Source organism: Varanus komodoensis, unplaced genomic scaffold, assembly GCF_004798865.1.
Source record: "Varanus komodoensis strain SLA01 unplaced genomic scaffold, ASM479886v1 scaffold13_1, whole genome shotgun sequence".
Lineage (NCBI taxonomy): Eukaryota > Metazoa > Chordata > Lepidosauria > Squamata > Varanidae > Varanus > Varanus komodoensis.
Window position 1 is genome coordinate 4,177,849 of NW_025335408.1, and position 15,507 is coordinate 4,193,355.

At 38.8% G+C, this 15,507-nt stretch overlaps 1 protein-coding gene across 1 annotated transcript in view; it reads left to right on the top strand.

Moving 5' to 3' along the window:
• Positions 1 to 12,987, top strand: part of NELL2 (neural EGFL like 2) — a 130,812-nt gene extending 117,825 nt beyond the window's left edge. Inside the window, exons 16-20 of the mRNA XM_044423050.1 lie at positions 625 to 765; positions 6,049 to 6,242; positions 6,670 to 6,846; positions 7,943 to 8,167; positions 12,937 to 12,987. Of these exons, the coding sequence (XP_044278985.1) occupies positions 625 to 765; positions 6,049 to 6,242; positions 6,670 to 6,846; positions 7,943 to 8,167; positions 12,937 to 12,987 (788 nt within the window). The remainder of the gene's footprint in view (positions 1 to 624; positions 766 to 6,048; positions 6,243 to 6,669; positions 6,847 to 7,942; positions 8,168 to 12,936) is intronic.
• The last annotated feature ends 2,520 nt before the right edge of the window (positions 12,988 to 15,507 follow it).

Consider the following 15,507-nt stretch of genomic DNA (forward strand, 5'->3'; position numbering starts at 1 on the left):
GTTTTACTTTTATGCCTCCTTGGGAAATGAAAATAGAAGAGAAATAGAAGGCTTGGACAAATGATTTGTTACATGCTGATTATTATGAGAGCAAATAATGCAATTCAAATTCTAAAATGTGTTTTAGACTATACTTCCTATACCATCAGCAGACTTTTCTGTAATTCCTAGAAACATTAACTCTCTGATAATGGGAGTTGAGATTTAATGTCCTGACATTCTACAGAAATAGATAATCCTGAGGCAGCTCAGTGTAAGAGTTGGAGGAAGGGGTAATGGTGAGAAATATAGCAATATAGCCATGCTAGAATGATTTTTTCCTGTTTGCCATGGGCAGTTGACACACAAAGCCGTCTGCTTGCCATTTATCTTCACTGAATGAATTAGAAGTGTTTAAACAACACCAAGTACCATTTAATGTTGCTGTTTTGGTTATGGTTCTCATTTATTCTCATTCTGACGACTCATTCAAGAAAACTTGCAAAGTTTTGGTTCCTTTTAGATTTATGGAATATTAGCTACTAATGCTGCTTAGAAATATTATATATCCTGATAACAAAGGCTTTAGTTTCCTGATGCTATGGTACGTTTGTCCTCTTTCCTCATTTTCTGTTTGTTGGACAGACCTAGATGAATGTTCAGATGGCTTTGTTCAATGTGACAGCCGGGCTACCTGCATTAACCTACCTGGATGGTACCATTGTGAGTGCAGGGATGGATACCACGACAATGGCATGTTTTCACCTAGTGGAGAGTCATGTGAAGGTCAGTAAAGGAACAACATCCTTCATGTGCTGTTGCTATGAATCTAAGTTTGAGAAATGCTCAATATCTCAGCCTTAGGCTGAGCCATCTTTGTGCTGGCCACTGTTCAAACATAAACTGTAAGTTTGCAATACTTTCTGGTTGATGCAGTAATTCACTTCTGCCCAACACCTCTGTATTCCAATACTATATCTGCTTATGCAGCCCTCACCACAGACTGCTACCACTGCCTGAGAGGCAATCAAATCCAAAACCAATCTGTTGTAAGCCGCCCCGAGGCTTCGGCGAATGGGGCGGCATAAAAATGTTTTAATAAATAAATAAATAAAATCTGCATGGAAAGCCATACATGAGATTTTTTTTTTGGTATATGTATATATTATCCTAGAGCCACTTCCCTACCATCAGATGATATACAGAAGAGTTGTGTGTGGGAACTGGGATTCAGCAGATCAAGCAAAATGGGCCTATAGGCAAATTACACAAGTAAGCCTGATTCAAATTTTACCACCCACACCTCTCCCCATGTGTCAGATGTGGGATATTTCCAGAAGGCTGATGGAGATGGAAGGTGCTTACTTTTTCTGAAGAATGGTACCTCTACAGGACAATAACAATAGTAAACAATGATCTCTGCTTTGTCATATACTATAGACCATATTTACCTCTTTGACTATTATCTACCCAAGCAAATAAAGCCAGAGAGGTATTAATGATATGTTCCTCAAAACTATTTTTGCATCTCTTTTTATTTGTTTGCATCTAGTTAGTGCAAGCGCATGTTCAACTTTGTTTTCCTCATTTGGGTAAGAGTTTCATTTCCAAAGGAATCCATCTATTGCCAAACAACTTATATTCAATCTCTCTCTCTCTCATTCTCTCTTACCAGTTTTCTCAGCTTAGAGAAGTTTCATCATTGAAATAAGATGTGACTGAATTGAATTTTCTTGAGAATTTTCTACTGAAATACACCTTAAATCTGATAGCACGTTAATATTCTTAATGCTCCCAGTACTATGTGAGTTTTGGAGCACATTGATCTCACCAGCAGTGTTTCTGTGGAGAAGTCTGCCTCTTTTGTTTTCTAATCTGTCCTCTTTGATGTACAGAGCAATACCTCCTCCAGTATGCCATTCTCTGGCCTCTCTATAGAGGTTATATCTAGAGATAACCATGTTCCAATGGTTCCTCCATTCCACTAGGTTTCTGTTAACGCCTTCTATAGCTATCTTCCTCTTTAAAAACAGGCAGTCCAATACACTCATTTTGGCTTCCAGCACTCTGTATGTGTGTTGTGTGTGTGATTTCTTTCTCAATCAAAGCATGTAGATAGTTATACCCAGGTGTGTTGGACCCACGCACAACAAGAACATTCTTAGCATGTAGTCTTCTAACACAACATGCTATTTGATAGTAGTAGGCTGATTCTTATAAATCAATTGAGAAACATAGAAACATAGAAACAGAGCAAGTCAGAAGGGGCCTCCCGGGCCATCTAGTCTGACTCCCGGCTCCGGCCGACTCCGCTCATGACATGCCCACCATGTGAACAGCCTCACCAGTGGGGCCTTAACCACCTCCCGTGGAAGCCCATTCTACACCGTCGGGGTTCTAACTGTCAGGAAGTGCTTCCCGGTATCTAAATGGAACCTTGGTTCCCTTAGCTTTGCTCCATTGGAACGTGTCCTGCTTGCCTCTGCAGGGGAGAACAGGTCTCTACCCATCTCTGTGTGACATCCTCTCACATACCTGTATGTCGCCAACAGATCCCCTCTGAGTCTCCTCTTCTCCAGGCTGAAGAGACCCAGTTCCCTCAGTCTCGCCTCATACGGCATCCCCTGCAAACTGGCCACCAACTTTGTGGCCCTACGCTGCACTGACTTTAACCTGGCTATATCCTTTCTGTAATGAGGGACCCAAAACTAAGCACAATACTTCAATTGTGGGTGCACCAGAGTCGTATAGAGTGGTAGTAATACCTCTCTTGATCTAGAAGCCACACTTCTGGCTATGCAACCAAGGGTGGTGTTCGCCCTCTTGACCACCGCTTCACACTGCTGACTCATGTTTAGTCTGCAGTCAACCAGCAGCCCGAGGTCCCTTTCACAAGTGCTTCTCTCCAGCCACTTGTTCCCTAACCTGTAAGAATGTTTTCATGAGATTCATCCTTGTTATGATAAGGGCAACGACATGGATTGTTGTGATCTATAAAGACAGAAGAGATTTTCCAAACCTCCAGATGCTTTTAACATCAACTCTTACCATTACCAGACAGTGAATGATCAGGAATGGTGGTAATTGTATTCCAAACCATCTATAAGGTACCAGGTTGGGGAAAGCTGAAGCAGAGGAGCAAATTGTGCAAATCAAACTAATTGGTTTGCATCCAGTGTGAATTTAATTTAATTCTTGTTAATTTAATTAGGTCTGCTCTAGGTAGGAGTAACGTTGAATACAACCCATTGCAAAGTGAGATGCGTAACAGAGACACAAAATTCAGTTATTAATTCTTTTTTATGGAATTGGCTATATTTGCAAGGAGGGTTTTTTGGGTAGGGTTCTTATTTTTAGTCCTGCAATATTTAAGACATTTATTTATCATATTCCAAACAAGTGATATGCAACATGCAGTGGGGTAGAAGCTGAAATGTATTTATACCCCGTCTTTTAAAAATGACATGGGAGTGATAATATTGACATACCACCTGTGTCTGGGCTTGATGGTAATTCTGAACCTTGTCTCCCCCTCCCCTTCCGCCTTTTCCCCTTCCTTTCGCTATATTCAGCAATAATTGACACTATGTTTGGTCCCTGCATTTTCAGTATTTTATGGTGTTTGGTTCTCTGGTTGCAGCTGTAAACGAAATGTCAGCAGCATAATTCACTACTTTTTATGGTTCTTTGCTAGAAGTCCAGAATCAAAGTGCTAAAACAAGTTCTTGCAAGGATTCATGATTTGTGGCATAACACTTTGCAAATAACTACTGAAGTTTGATGCTATTAAATAATGCAAATGTGTTTTTCATTGATGCAGGTTACAGGTCCATTTCCTTGCAATTTTGTTACCAATTTTTACAGTGTATTTAAAAAATATAAAAGTTTCCAGAACAGCTTAAACTCCCAGGAGATTAACTTTCTTATTTAAATCCTTATATATGCATAGTCTAGGGACTCTTTTGGGCACAAGAATGCCTATTTGCCTTCCTACCTGTCTGCACAATGCTAAAACTCTATTGTAGAAGTGTACAAAATATTAAACTTAAAATATTAAAAACATTTCCCAAACATTTCAAAACAGACAATTTAGAAAATATACTGTACACAGCACACCTGTGATGTAGAGGATTTCCTCTCAGCTCCAGCCAGCATAGCCAATGATGAGGGAGTTTTAGTCCTAGAATATCTGGAGAGCCATATGCATCCTATTTCTGTGTTAGTGCATGGAAACACACCAGATTCATAATGGGCAGTATCCAAACCTCCAACTACATTGCCCAGTTGATGTGTTATGGAGGCAGGACCCACTCCTTGCACAACAAAAAGGCAGCACTTCAAAAAGCCATTGTAGAAGCAATCAGAAATTCTTCTCTTTAGATCAGAACAGGTCAATGGAACTCCCTTCTGTGAACAGTACTGACCTGTGCTTTGTCGAAAAGTAGTATTTCTCCTCATTTCCTGTGGTTCACTAGCAGTGATGTTGCCTATAAACTTTCTTTTAAAAAGAACTCATTACATTATTCTCTTCCTAGTACTCTCAATTTTATCCCCATGGATAAAATAGGCATGGTTCCATGTCTGAATGGGGATTAGAAACTGTCGGTTTGGTTCATATTTAGGGCAGACCCATTGAAATCAATAGAATTTATGCTAGTCAGAACCAACTTAAGACCCACTGGTTTCAGCCAGTCTATTCTAAATAAGATGAAATTTGGGTCTGATCCAATGGCTACTACAACTTAATAATCTATTGTGTGATGTGCCACTTTTCTGTTTCTGTGAATAAATACAACCATAATGATTTTATAATTATATTTTATGTTTCTTTTGGTCATTAGTTATAATCTTCATCATGCAAATTATAGGCAACGTCACTGCTAGTGAGCCACAGGAAATAAGGCAGGCTATAAATCTAATTAATAAACAAAAAATAAAATAGTTTAGAAACATTTGCCTAAGTGGCTAAGCACTATTCTTCTTGAAAGAAAATTCCAAAGGAAGAGTACAACCATAGAGAATGCCCAAGACAGTGAGAGGTCTTTAAGTGGGATCTCTTCTGAACATCACAGTATAGATAACAGCATAAATACATTGATGTCTAGCCACTAAGTTTGCTCTGTAATTACACTGTATACTGTAATTATACCAAATAATACTTACCAATCATCACTTAATACTTATTGCCAGTTATTAGTCATACTAGTTATATAGCAGCTTTCTGAGTGGATTAATAGAAAAATACATTGTCTCCTTTTATTGGTCTCCACCCACAAACGCCACCGTTTACAACTAAGGCAGGCCATGGTCCACTAAATATTATGGCCTACAACTTCTATCAGCCATAGGTTTCATAGACAATGGTCAAGGATCATGGGAGCTGTAAGTTAAGCCACCTGGAAGACCACAAGGTTCCCATCCCTGCTTTAGAGCAAACTTTAATTCAAAAAACACTTGAACAGACTATCGTGAAGTGGAAGGTCTTTTTTCTGCAAATCAGATCATAAATGTGTTCAAGCTGATACTTCAGATTTTGTGATTCCTTTATAATGAATGAACCTCAGTGTCACATTTTACTTTTGGATATAAACTTTTTTCAAGCAAGTATGTGTTTATGTGAATTCAGAAGCTCTGCCTAGGCTCTCCATGTAATTGGGGACAGGGGTATCTTATCGCTGATCTTGTATAGCTACTTCTTATAATTGTAGGCCAGTTGCCCCTATGTAAACCATTCTCTATTTTGTGATTTTAAAGTTCAACAACAGGTTTGAAGTGTCAGGTCTACAAAAGCAGAATCATGACTCTCCCTCCCCACTCACTTGATCTGCTCTGCCATATTTAGAAGTACTTTTAAAAATAATGTGAATGAGACTCTGCACAGTTACTTCAGGTGAACTTGAACTCATATAATTAACTGTATATGAGTTGTAAAAAATATTTGCTGAGACTGCATGCAGATTAGTATGGGACTCAGGCCTTAATTGCTGAAGGTCATTCATGCTCTCCGTAGCAAGGCGACTGGGGGTTACAGAATGCAGTCCAAAATCATCCCATGGCATCCTTTTGCAGACATTGATGAATGCGCAACCGGGAGGCACAGCTGTGCCAACGACACAATTTGCTTTAACTTGGATGGTGGCTATGACTGCCGGTGCCCACACGGAAAGAACTGCACAGGAGACTGTATCCATGAAGGCAAGATCAAACACAATGGACAAATTTGGGTGTTAGAGAATGATAGGTGCTCTGTCTGCTCCTGCCAGGTAAGTTTTACCCTAGTCACCAGGAGATATCATGGGGGAGGGAGGATGTGGGAAAAAACAGAAAAGGACTGAAGACAGAGGTGATAGAGGATAAGCCAGAGCTATTATTGTCATTGATTAAAACTGAAGCAGTTAAGATTAGCAGTATCACCAGGGCAACCTTAATGAAGCAAACAAAGGCCCTCTCTCTAGCCACCCGAGCTGGCATTACCACTGAAATAAGAATATTACCTTCAGTGAATTAAACCTCATTCTTACTTGAACAATTATGTTATAATTTGCACATGGTATTTACAAATAAAATCATTTCCTTTTATTAAATAGTGCTATAATTTTGCAAATGGGTTAATGAAATTTTAAATATTTACTTTCCCCATTGTAATGATCCATCATTTTAACTATATGGTGCTGTGTCTTGAAATGGTAGAGTGGATATGTGTTGTGTCGACGAATGGTCTGTGATTGTGAGAATCCAACTGTTGACTTATTCTGCTGTCCTGAATGTGACCCAAGGCTCAGTAGTCAATGTCTACATCAAAATGGGGAGATCTTATACAATAGTGGAGACACCTGGGTGCAAAACTGTCAACAGTGCCGATGCTTGGTAAGTCTTCCTACTACAATAGACAATTAAACCAAAATGCTTTGCAAAAATTGTGATAATGTATAATTCTTAATTGGGCTTTTATTACATGTACTTGCTTCAATAAGTTTTATATAATTAACATTTCTACTGCTTAAATGATCTAGACTACAGTTTCAGACCTATAGTTAATACACATCTAATCACAAAATAAAAATCTATTGCTCATAAAAGAATATTTGACTTAAGCAACAGATGGAGATCATACATCTCATGAACAGAAATGATGTTGCGTGATCAATCATGGTTGAAAGGACAAAGTGACATCACTGAAACCTGATGAGTACTCTGCAAATATTCATTCAAAGTAATAAAACCGACTCAGATTGCACAAAGAAAATTTATACTCTAGCTTCACCTGAATTGCATAAGGAGCAAGTCAAACCAATCTATGTACCTTTTATGTCTACTGAGATTAATGAAGCTACATGTACAATGTAGTGTTTAATTCTTTTGATGTCAATGTGATCTAAACATGTTCATTAAAAAAAAATTAATTGTTCAGTGCCCATTATTCACCATTAGCACTTGTAAACAAATTAGCAGTACAATCTTCCACTAAGTTTATTCAGAAATGGCAAGTGGCCATGCACCTAATTGTAACCAGGGAATAGATTGGTGAATTGGGCATGTTTCATTATTGGAAACAGTGAACTACTTTTTTCCCAGCTATGAGAATGCTAATAGGAATCCTGATGGCAAGAAAATGTGCTTGGCCAGAAAATGGCCAAATTTACATTTCTCTTTTGATACACATAAATAGAAATCAGTAGGTTTCAGCTCAGGAAAGATGCATGTTTGTATGGTATATAGACACCTATAGGCACTCCCTATTTTGAGTTGGAATTCTGGTTAAAGCAGACTATGACTGTCATTAGCACACAAGCTAAATTATTTCATGAACACAATCCATTCGTTCTAAAAACAAAATAATGGCGGTGTTAAGAAATAATGGTTAAGTAATACAACGAACTAAGAATGCAATTACAACTGAATATTACAATGACATTATTCAACTTATTTATTTTTATTTAACATCCTCCTTCTGCACCCACAGCAGGGTGAAGTTGATTGTTGGCCTTTACCTTGTCCAGAGGTGGAGTGTGAATTCAGTGTACTCCCTGAGAATGAGTGTTGCCCTCATTGTGTCACTGACCCCTGCCAAGCAGACACAATTAGGAACGATATCACCAAGACTTGCCTGGATGAAACAAATGTGGTTCGCTTCACTGGATCTTCTTGGATTAAGCATGGCACAGAATGTACCCTCTGCCAATGCAAGGTAGTGGAAAACTAAATGAAGCTTGAATGGATCTTTTACAGCATGTTTTAAATAGGAACCTGCTTAGGCTAGTCAATGGGAGGCACACTTCTGCACTGGAAATGGAAAATATTCAGCATTGTTCATTTCAGTCTTTTGAACCAGGGGAAAAGAGCAGGTACTTGGATAATGGTTCAGATGCACCAGGAGGGCAAAATTCTCATAGCACAACATGCATATTTGAGTAGAATTAGCAAACTCATTCTTTTTTACAAAAAATATTAACTCTGGTGTGATGGCTGATAGTTAGCATCCTTTTTTCCATTTTAAATTTCAAATCATTTCCCAAGATCTATAAGATATAACCTTCTACTAAAACATGTAAAGGAAACTACTTTGTACTGAGAGGCACAATACTGGAGAAATCTTAAAGTTTTGTGATAATCAAACACTTTTAAGTTCTGGAATAGCAGAAATTGAAAACTGTCATGGCTTCCTTGCCTTAAACATCAACGTGAAGGAAATAAGATCCACATCCATAATTTGGGGCTTTAGTATTTCTCAGGATTAAAAAGAAACATTTATCCCAAGAAGACTGATGGGTGGCCCAGAGCTTGCATGGTTGCTGAAACTTTAAATATATGTAGAAGGAAAAGAAATAAAATACTTTGAATTGCATTTTGCATTATGCTCATGGAACTCAATCAGGCAGTAGTTTTCACCCTTTTTCCCTGTCTACCTAACTCACCTCAATAAACAGAGTGCAGAATTAGCTACTCTGAAGAGGGACTAGCTCCTCTTTTCAGTACTGTCAGCCATTTGGCATCTTCCATATAGTTTAGATCTATACAGGTTTATTTGAAAATAACTCCTACAAGTTCAGTGGGTTTGTTTTCAGTTAAGTTTCTATAGGATTCCACATTTATGCTATGTGAGAGTAAACACTATTGAACACAGTGGGCTTATTTCTTAGTGTGCATGAATGGGGTTGTACTGTCAGTCTTACAGGATAAAAAAGAAAGGCAGATGTAGTGCTAGCTAATGAAGACTAAGATCCCTGCAGTGTAGGTTGATTGTTATCTCTAAATAGTGCTGGAATTGTCCAGATTCCCATCTCTTAAGAACACAAAATAACCCATTGCGAATCAGACCAAGGTTCCATGTAATCCAGAATTCCGTTCACACTACTTCCTGGGGAAACCCCTCAAGAGGGGCATGCGTGCAGCAGCAGCCTCTGACTCAAATTGCCCAGCAACTGGTGTTCATAGTCAGACTGCCTCTGCACATAGTCAGTAAGATGGGTAACCATTGGTAGCCTCCTCCTCTACAATTTGTCCAGGCCCCTTTTAAGGCTGTCCAAATTGGTAGCCATCATAACATCTTGTGGAAGTAAATTCCATAGGTTAAGTAAGTGTTTTGTAGAGAAACACTTCCTTTTCTCTGTCCTGAATCTTCTGTCTGTCAACTTCATGGGATGTCCCTGGGTTCCAGTATCACAAGGAAAGAACAGAAATGTCTCCCTATCCACATGTACTTGTAGTACTACTCCTTTACATACAATCACATTAAACAAAAAGATTGCAAGTTACTCTTGCCCCTTACAGTAGTCCAATGTATGTTGGATATGTAACCTGAAAGTGGGAACATATTTCCATATGTGGTGGGAGTGTAAATATATTAATAAGTTTTGGAAAATAGTTTTCAAAGAAATTAGTAAAATATTGAATCTAACTATTGAATTCGACCCTGAACTTGCATTATTGTCTCTGTTAAGAGAACAATTGGGACAAATTATTTAAGAACTGGTGACAAATTTAGTAACAGCAGTAAGAGTAATAATAGCAAGGAACTGGAAAGTAAAAGGTGATTATGAAATCAATGATTAGTATAAAGAAGTCTGGAATATAGCTATTAATGATAAGTTAACTTGAGATATTAAGTGGAAAATAGGCTTGATAAAATAATTTTGAAGATATTTGGAAATTGTTTATTGAATATGTTTTAATACAGAGAAAGGGGTATGATCCATCACAGGATTCAAGGAGGTTCTGGAAGGGAAATGAGGCAACCAGAATGAATAAATAATTTTACATTAAGTAGCATGTATTTGTTAGTCTTGGTGTAAGGTAGCACTGCTATTATTGTATTGGTTAGTTATGATCATCATTATTAATTTTATTATTTGTATTGTTTTATATTTGTGTAAACTATGAGTTTTGTTTTTTAAAAGAAAAAAAATTAAAAAGAAGAATAACTGGTTAGCAAGTTTAAGCATTCTAAATCATAAGTGTTTACATTACCTTGACACTGAATATGTGCTGGCTTGCTTCCTGTACATTACAATAGCATTTCATTAAAAATAATGTAAGTATTTCAGCTTTTGAGTTTTAAAACAATTCAAATGGGTCATGCAAATTAGGTTAATACCACACTATTCAATGTGTAGTGTGGAAATCTAAAATAGAATTTTAATGCCCCCAACATTCTTAGAGCATATCAAGTGGAAGACCAAAGCTGCAGGATAAGCCTCTCTAGCCAAACTACAGCAAAATAGGTTTATACAAAATCCTTAAAGAATTAGAAGAACCAGGAATCAGCTAAAGCTGCTTTATCCACAAAACCATTTTAAATTGCAAGTGGAGAACTGCAACTAGTACCACAGCCCTGGTTCTCTAGGGTCCTGTCTTACAAGAAGTCATGAAAATAAGGAACAAAAAGACTAAATGTACCGCTAGGCAAACTTACTTGGTGGTACAGGCAGAATAGCATATTACTCCTAACAAAGAGATGCTCCCAGCTGTAGCAACTTCATGTTAATATATTTTCCCTTCTCCGTGATGTGCAAGCATGCTTATCATGCTTTTGACATTCTGTTCTCTCTTTCTGCATAGTCACCAGCAGCAGCTAATGATGTGAAGGCAGGAAAATACATAATGTGGTAATGTCATATAGCACAGAGAAGTGTGCTGTCCTAAACAGTAAAGGAAGAGAGGCTGACACATGAGTGCTATTTTCACTGCAACCCTAAGCAGCCTCCTTAGCATCTATTGAAAGCAAGTCCATGTGGTTAGAATGGGCATGTAAATGGATCTGGATTACTTTTTCTTTAATTCTCCATCACTGATTTCTGTATTAACCAGGTTGGAAGAGAGAAATGAAAATAATTTATACCATCCCTTTTTAAATAGTTTGTTCAGCCTCAGCTGTTCTACTTATAAACAGTATTGGATGCAGGAGGACAACCTAGTCTGGACTGCTCAGATCCACATATGTTGATTTATTTATCTAGAACACTGACGTCAGAATCTTTTTCCTTCATGGAATTCAGGATGGCATGCATTAGGGTCCCTGTAGTTTCTTACCTGGGCACTGACCCAACTCTTCTCTGCTTAGCTTCTGCAAGATGGCTGCATCGTTTCCTTCAGATCATGCCCAGGGACACAGGCAGAAAATGTTGCATAAATTTCAGGAGAAATGTTGCCTAAATAACAGGCCAATTTGCAAGCTGCATGGCCAAAAGCTTATTTAGTCTTGTTTGATGGGATATACAGCTCAGTTTACAACTCTGTTAAACCAAGTTGCAAGGATTTCAGCTAATTTAAAACCTAAATGCTTCAGTTTAATTAGGTTCTAGGCCTGGCTATCCATCTCTTGTACTTTAGCTAAACTGAGGTTATAGAATCTTAATTTGCTACTTTGATTAAACCACACTTGCAGTTTCATGGAAACCCTAAATATGTCAGGCACGTAAATAGCTTCTGGATAAACCAATTCTGGCAAGTAAGGCTCACTTCCTGATAGCCAGTCGGGAAGCATTTTAAAACTGAGAAGTAAACGATGTATTTTAAAAATGGAGTTCTTTCTCAGTATGGGTTGACAATGATGCTTTGCTGTGTAGGCCAGCCAGAATATGCAGTAGCATAATCAAAGGGATCTTGGGCATTCACTCTCACTATAAGCAACCAGACCACACTATGTAAGCATGTCTTTGTGGGCTGGATTAGTCTCTTCAGCAACCATATGCTTGCACGGAGGCTGAGTGAGGTCCCGCATATTCACCCCCATGGTCAGTTCAGGGCAAGGATCCCCTTCTTCTCTTAGCCTCTCATCTGTGAGGACAACGTGTTTGATCAGCAAACTGCCTCACTGGCCACTGCTGTTGGCCTATATTCTACTCCCTGTCTTTCCAGCCTGTACGGTCAACTTTTCTTTTCTGTTTGCAGGTAGTTAGTCATGTGCATTGAATGCTCAAAGGATACATGAAGCAGGCTGCATTCCCATTCTTTGTTCATCCTACAAGTTTGCAGCAGACTTTCTACAGACAGCACCACATGTGCAGAAAATGCTTCCTTAAACTTGTCCGCTTTAAGGGTAGATTCTGCCTACTTCATAGGTGCACCATTCCCCAACCCACTGCCCTTGGGCCAGCTCTCATCATTTCACTCCAGTAGGGCTGTTGGCAATGCTAGCTAGGCATGAGAGGCAGCACAGTCTAATGCACCTGAAGGACACCAGGTTGGAGAAGACTGCTGTAGATTATTGTATGCTTGCAAGGGGCTCAAATGTTCTTTGTACATGTTCAGAAGGTAATGACATATATAGTTAGGGTGATACCAGGCAGAACTGAATGCAGCATTATTGTACAGGAAGTGTTAGTAAATTAAATCCTCCTGCATTTTAGTGTTTCTCCAGGCAGATTAGTAAAAATGTTTGTGCATAGTTTAAGCAAATCTGTATGGCAGTCTGTAAATTGCTTCTTTTTTCCTTTTTCTTTTTCTTTCCTCCTACAGAATGGTCACGTTTGTTGTTCAGTGGACCCACAGTGCCTTCAGGAACTGTGAAACTAATGACCCTGTATCACAGACAGTTTCTGCTGAAAGAATTTTTCTTCACAAAAGACTCATCAACCAAAAATTGTACAAAGCCCAGACTGGAGCAGGATCAATTTTGTCCAATTAAAGTGCAGGAATGTTATAAATTGAATGAGCTGTCAGTCCCCTCAGTCTGAATGCAATGTGTAAGACTAGGAACAAGTTCAGATGTATAAACCTGTGTTTGGGTGTGAGGTTCACCTTCTGCTTCATTTTGTGTTTGACATCTTTATGTAAGATATTGGCTAACAAGGAAAGGGGAAATAACTGATGGAACATAAAGATGTCAAATTCTCAAGCAGGGAAAGCTTTCTAGTTTTGAAAATACACCTCATCCATGACCACAGAGATTTTTTTTTAACCCAGCAATATCTGAATCTACATCAAGGTTTATGTTTAACCAACCAATAGTTGAATCTACACCAGAAGTTTCCAGAAATCTGGATAAAGCAAACTAACTTCTGGAAATGTAGAAAGTTGTTGCAACATGTGTACAGCTCCAAAAAACTGATTCCAGATACTATAAAAATAAATGAAAATAAGAAAATGCACAGGCATGACTACTTAATGTTTTCTGATGGAAAGCTGTATTTCCTCATTCAACTGCACTTATTTCTTGATTGAATTTGTTCAGTATAAGCTCGTTCTTGTGCGAAATTTAAATAAATATTTCTCTTACCTTATGTTTGGAGTATGTCCCTCTTGTGAGTTACAAAATATTTGAGCATCTTCCCTCACATGAATCATATAAGGAAGAAAACTGGAATGCCACTCACTCGGCCCCCTCCTCCCTTGTTTCACCATCACCCACTCCCCAGTCTTCCACATGCTGGACAGGAAAGTTTTGAAGTGGAACCCTGCTGTACCAGTGAAGGCTTTCCACCTGATTTAAAACCGGGTGGGGAAGCTTTCTGCTGAGGTGCAGTGGGACTTTTTTGACATGTAGTCCCCACAGGAGGTTGCAAAATGTAGGCAGCTCTGTGGATCTATTTCAACAAACTTGTTCCAGCAGTTTTCATCTACCAGTAGAAGCTCTTTTGTAAAGCTACTGGGTCTTAATTGGCCTGTCAAGGTCAAGGCAACAGGGAACAATATATAGTGGCTGAAACTAGTCATCCCTCTCCTCAGTTATGGTGAAAATTTCAGTTATCAGATGGATCAGGGAATTCTGGGCAGGGAGGTGGGGTTGGCAAATGAGTCCAGTGTCTCTGCTAATCTAAAAGTGCCAGGAATGCATCCCTGTAAGTCCTGGCTGCACCACACCACTGGGGAAGTCTACACATGTGCATCCCCTGCAGACCTTTCCTGTGTAATACAGAAGAAGAGTAGTCATGGGTGACTGGAATGGGACAGAGAGGACAGGTTCTGTGAGTTCAGTCCTGCTGTCTCTTCGCATATGATCATTACTGAATGAGAGAAAGAGAGACATGCTTCCGCTCCTTGTGTACCCGTTCTTCTATGTGGAGTTCCCTGTTTAGTGTATTTTAAAAGGGGGGTGTCTACTGAACTTACCTCAGTCGATGTAAATGGAACTTGTGAAGCAGAGGATGTGTTACAATGAAGTTTGTTAGATAAATATGACTCCAGGGAGGTAGCTTGCACTACAATCCTGATCGTGTTTACTCACAATTAAATCTTAGCCATAGGCTACATATTATTCTTCCTGCATAGTTCTACACTTGACTGCAGTTTACTTTTTCTTTCTGTTAAAAATCGCAGTGCTTGGCCTCTGATATGGATCAATCATCTTGTACGGCAATAGAGAAACTTTAACCCTTAGCTTCCAGTGTAATACTGATCCAGTTGGCATTTTCTTTGTTTCAGTCTGCAATTTGCATTGCCAAGAAAGTATCCATTGGCATTCTGAACTTTACCACTCCACTTAACAGATCAGATCCAGGTTATATAGGAGGGAAAAAATGCAAATCATCACCATAATAGTGTTTCATTTTTCACAAACTCGTATTAGGTCAATATTGCTACTAAACTGGATATAATTTAATACAGCATATTTTAAAATGCTTTGGTGTCTAGCTATTTTGAAAGTACATTTTGCTGAAACAGAGTGGCCTTATATTTTCATATACATGCATGAATCTTTAATATTGACAGTGGGAAAGCGCCAGTGAAGTCTTTGGGAAGCTTTGTAAGTGAATTGGAACAAAGGGAAACCAAACTAAGCTTACTGGTCTAATCCAAAAGCCATGTGTTGGGCTTGCAGTCCTGTTTCAGCGCTACATCCCTCAAAGGCCCTCATATGGCTCTTGGAATGTGGCAGAGTTAAAGTCTGCAAAAAAGACACTGAGTTTCCAGACTCAGAATGAGCTTGCAAGCATTATTTTGGAGCCATTATCTGAGAAGTCCTGAACAACAGGTGAAGTGTCAGAAGACTGGAATAATGACCCCACCATTACTCATTTCGTCCTAAACCCGCAGCTGACCTTGATTCAGGAAAGCACCATAGTTGAGGACTGGAATGCAGAATGAAAT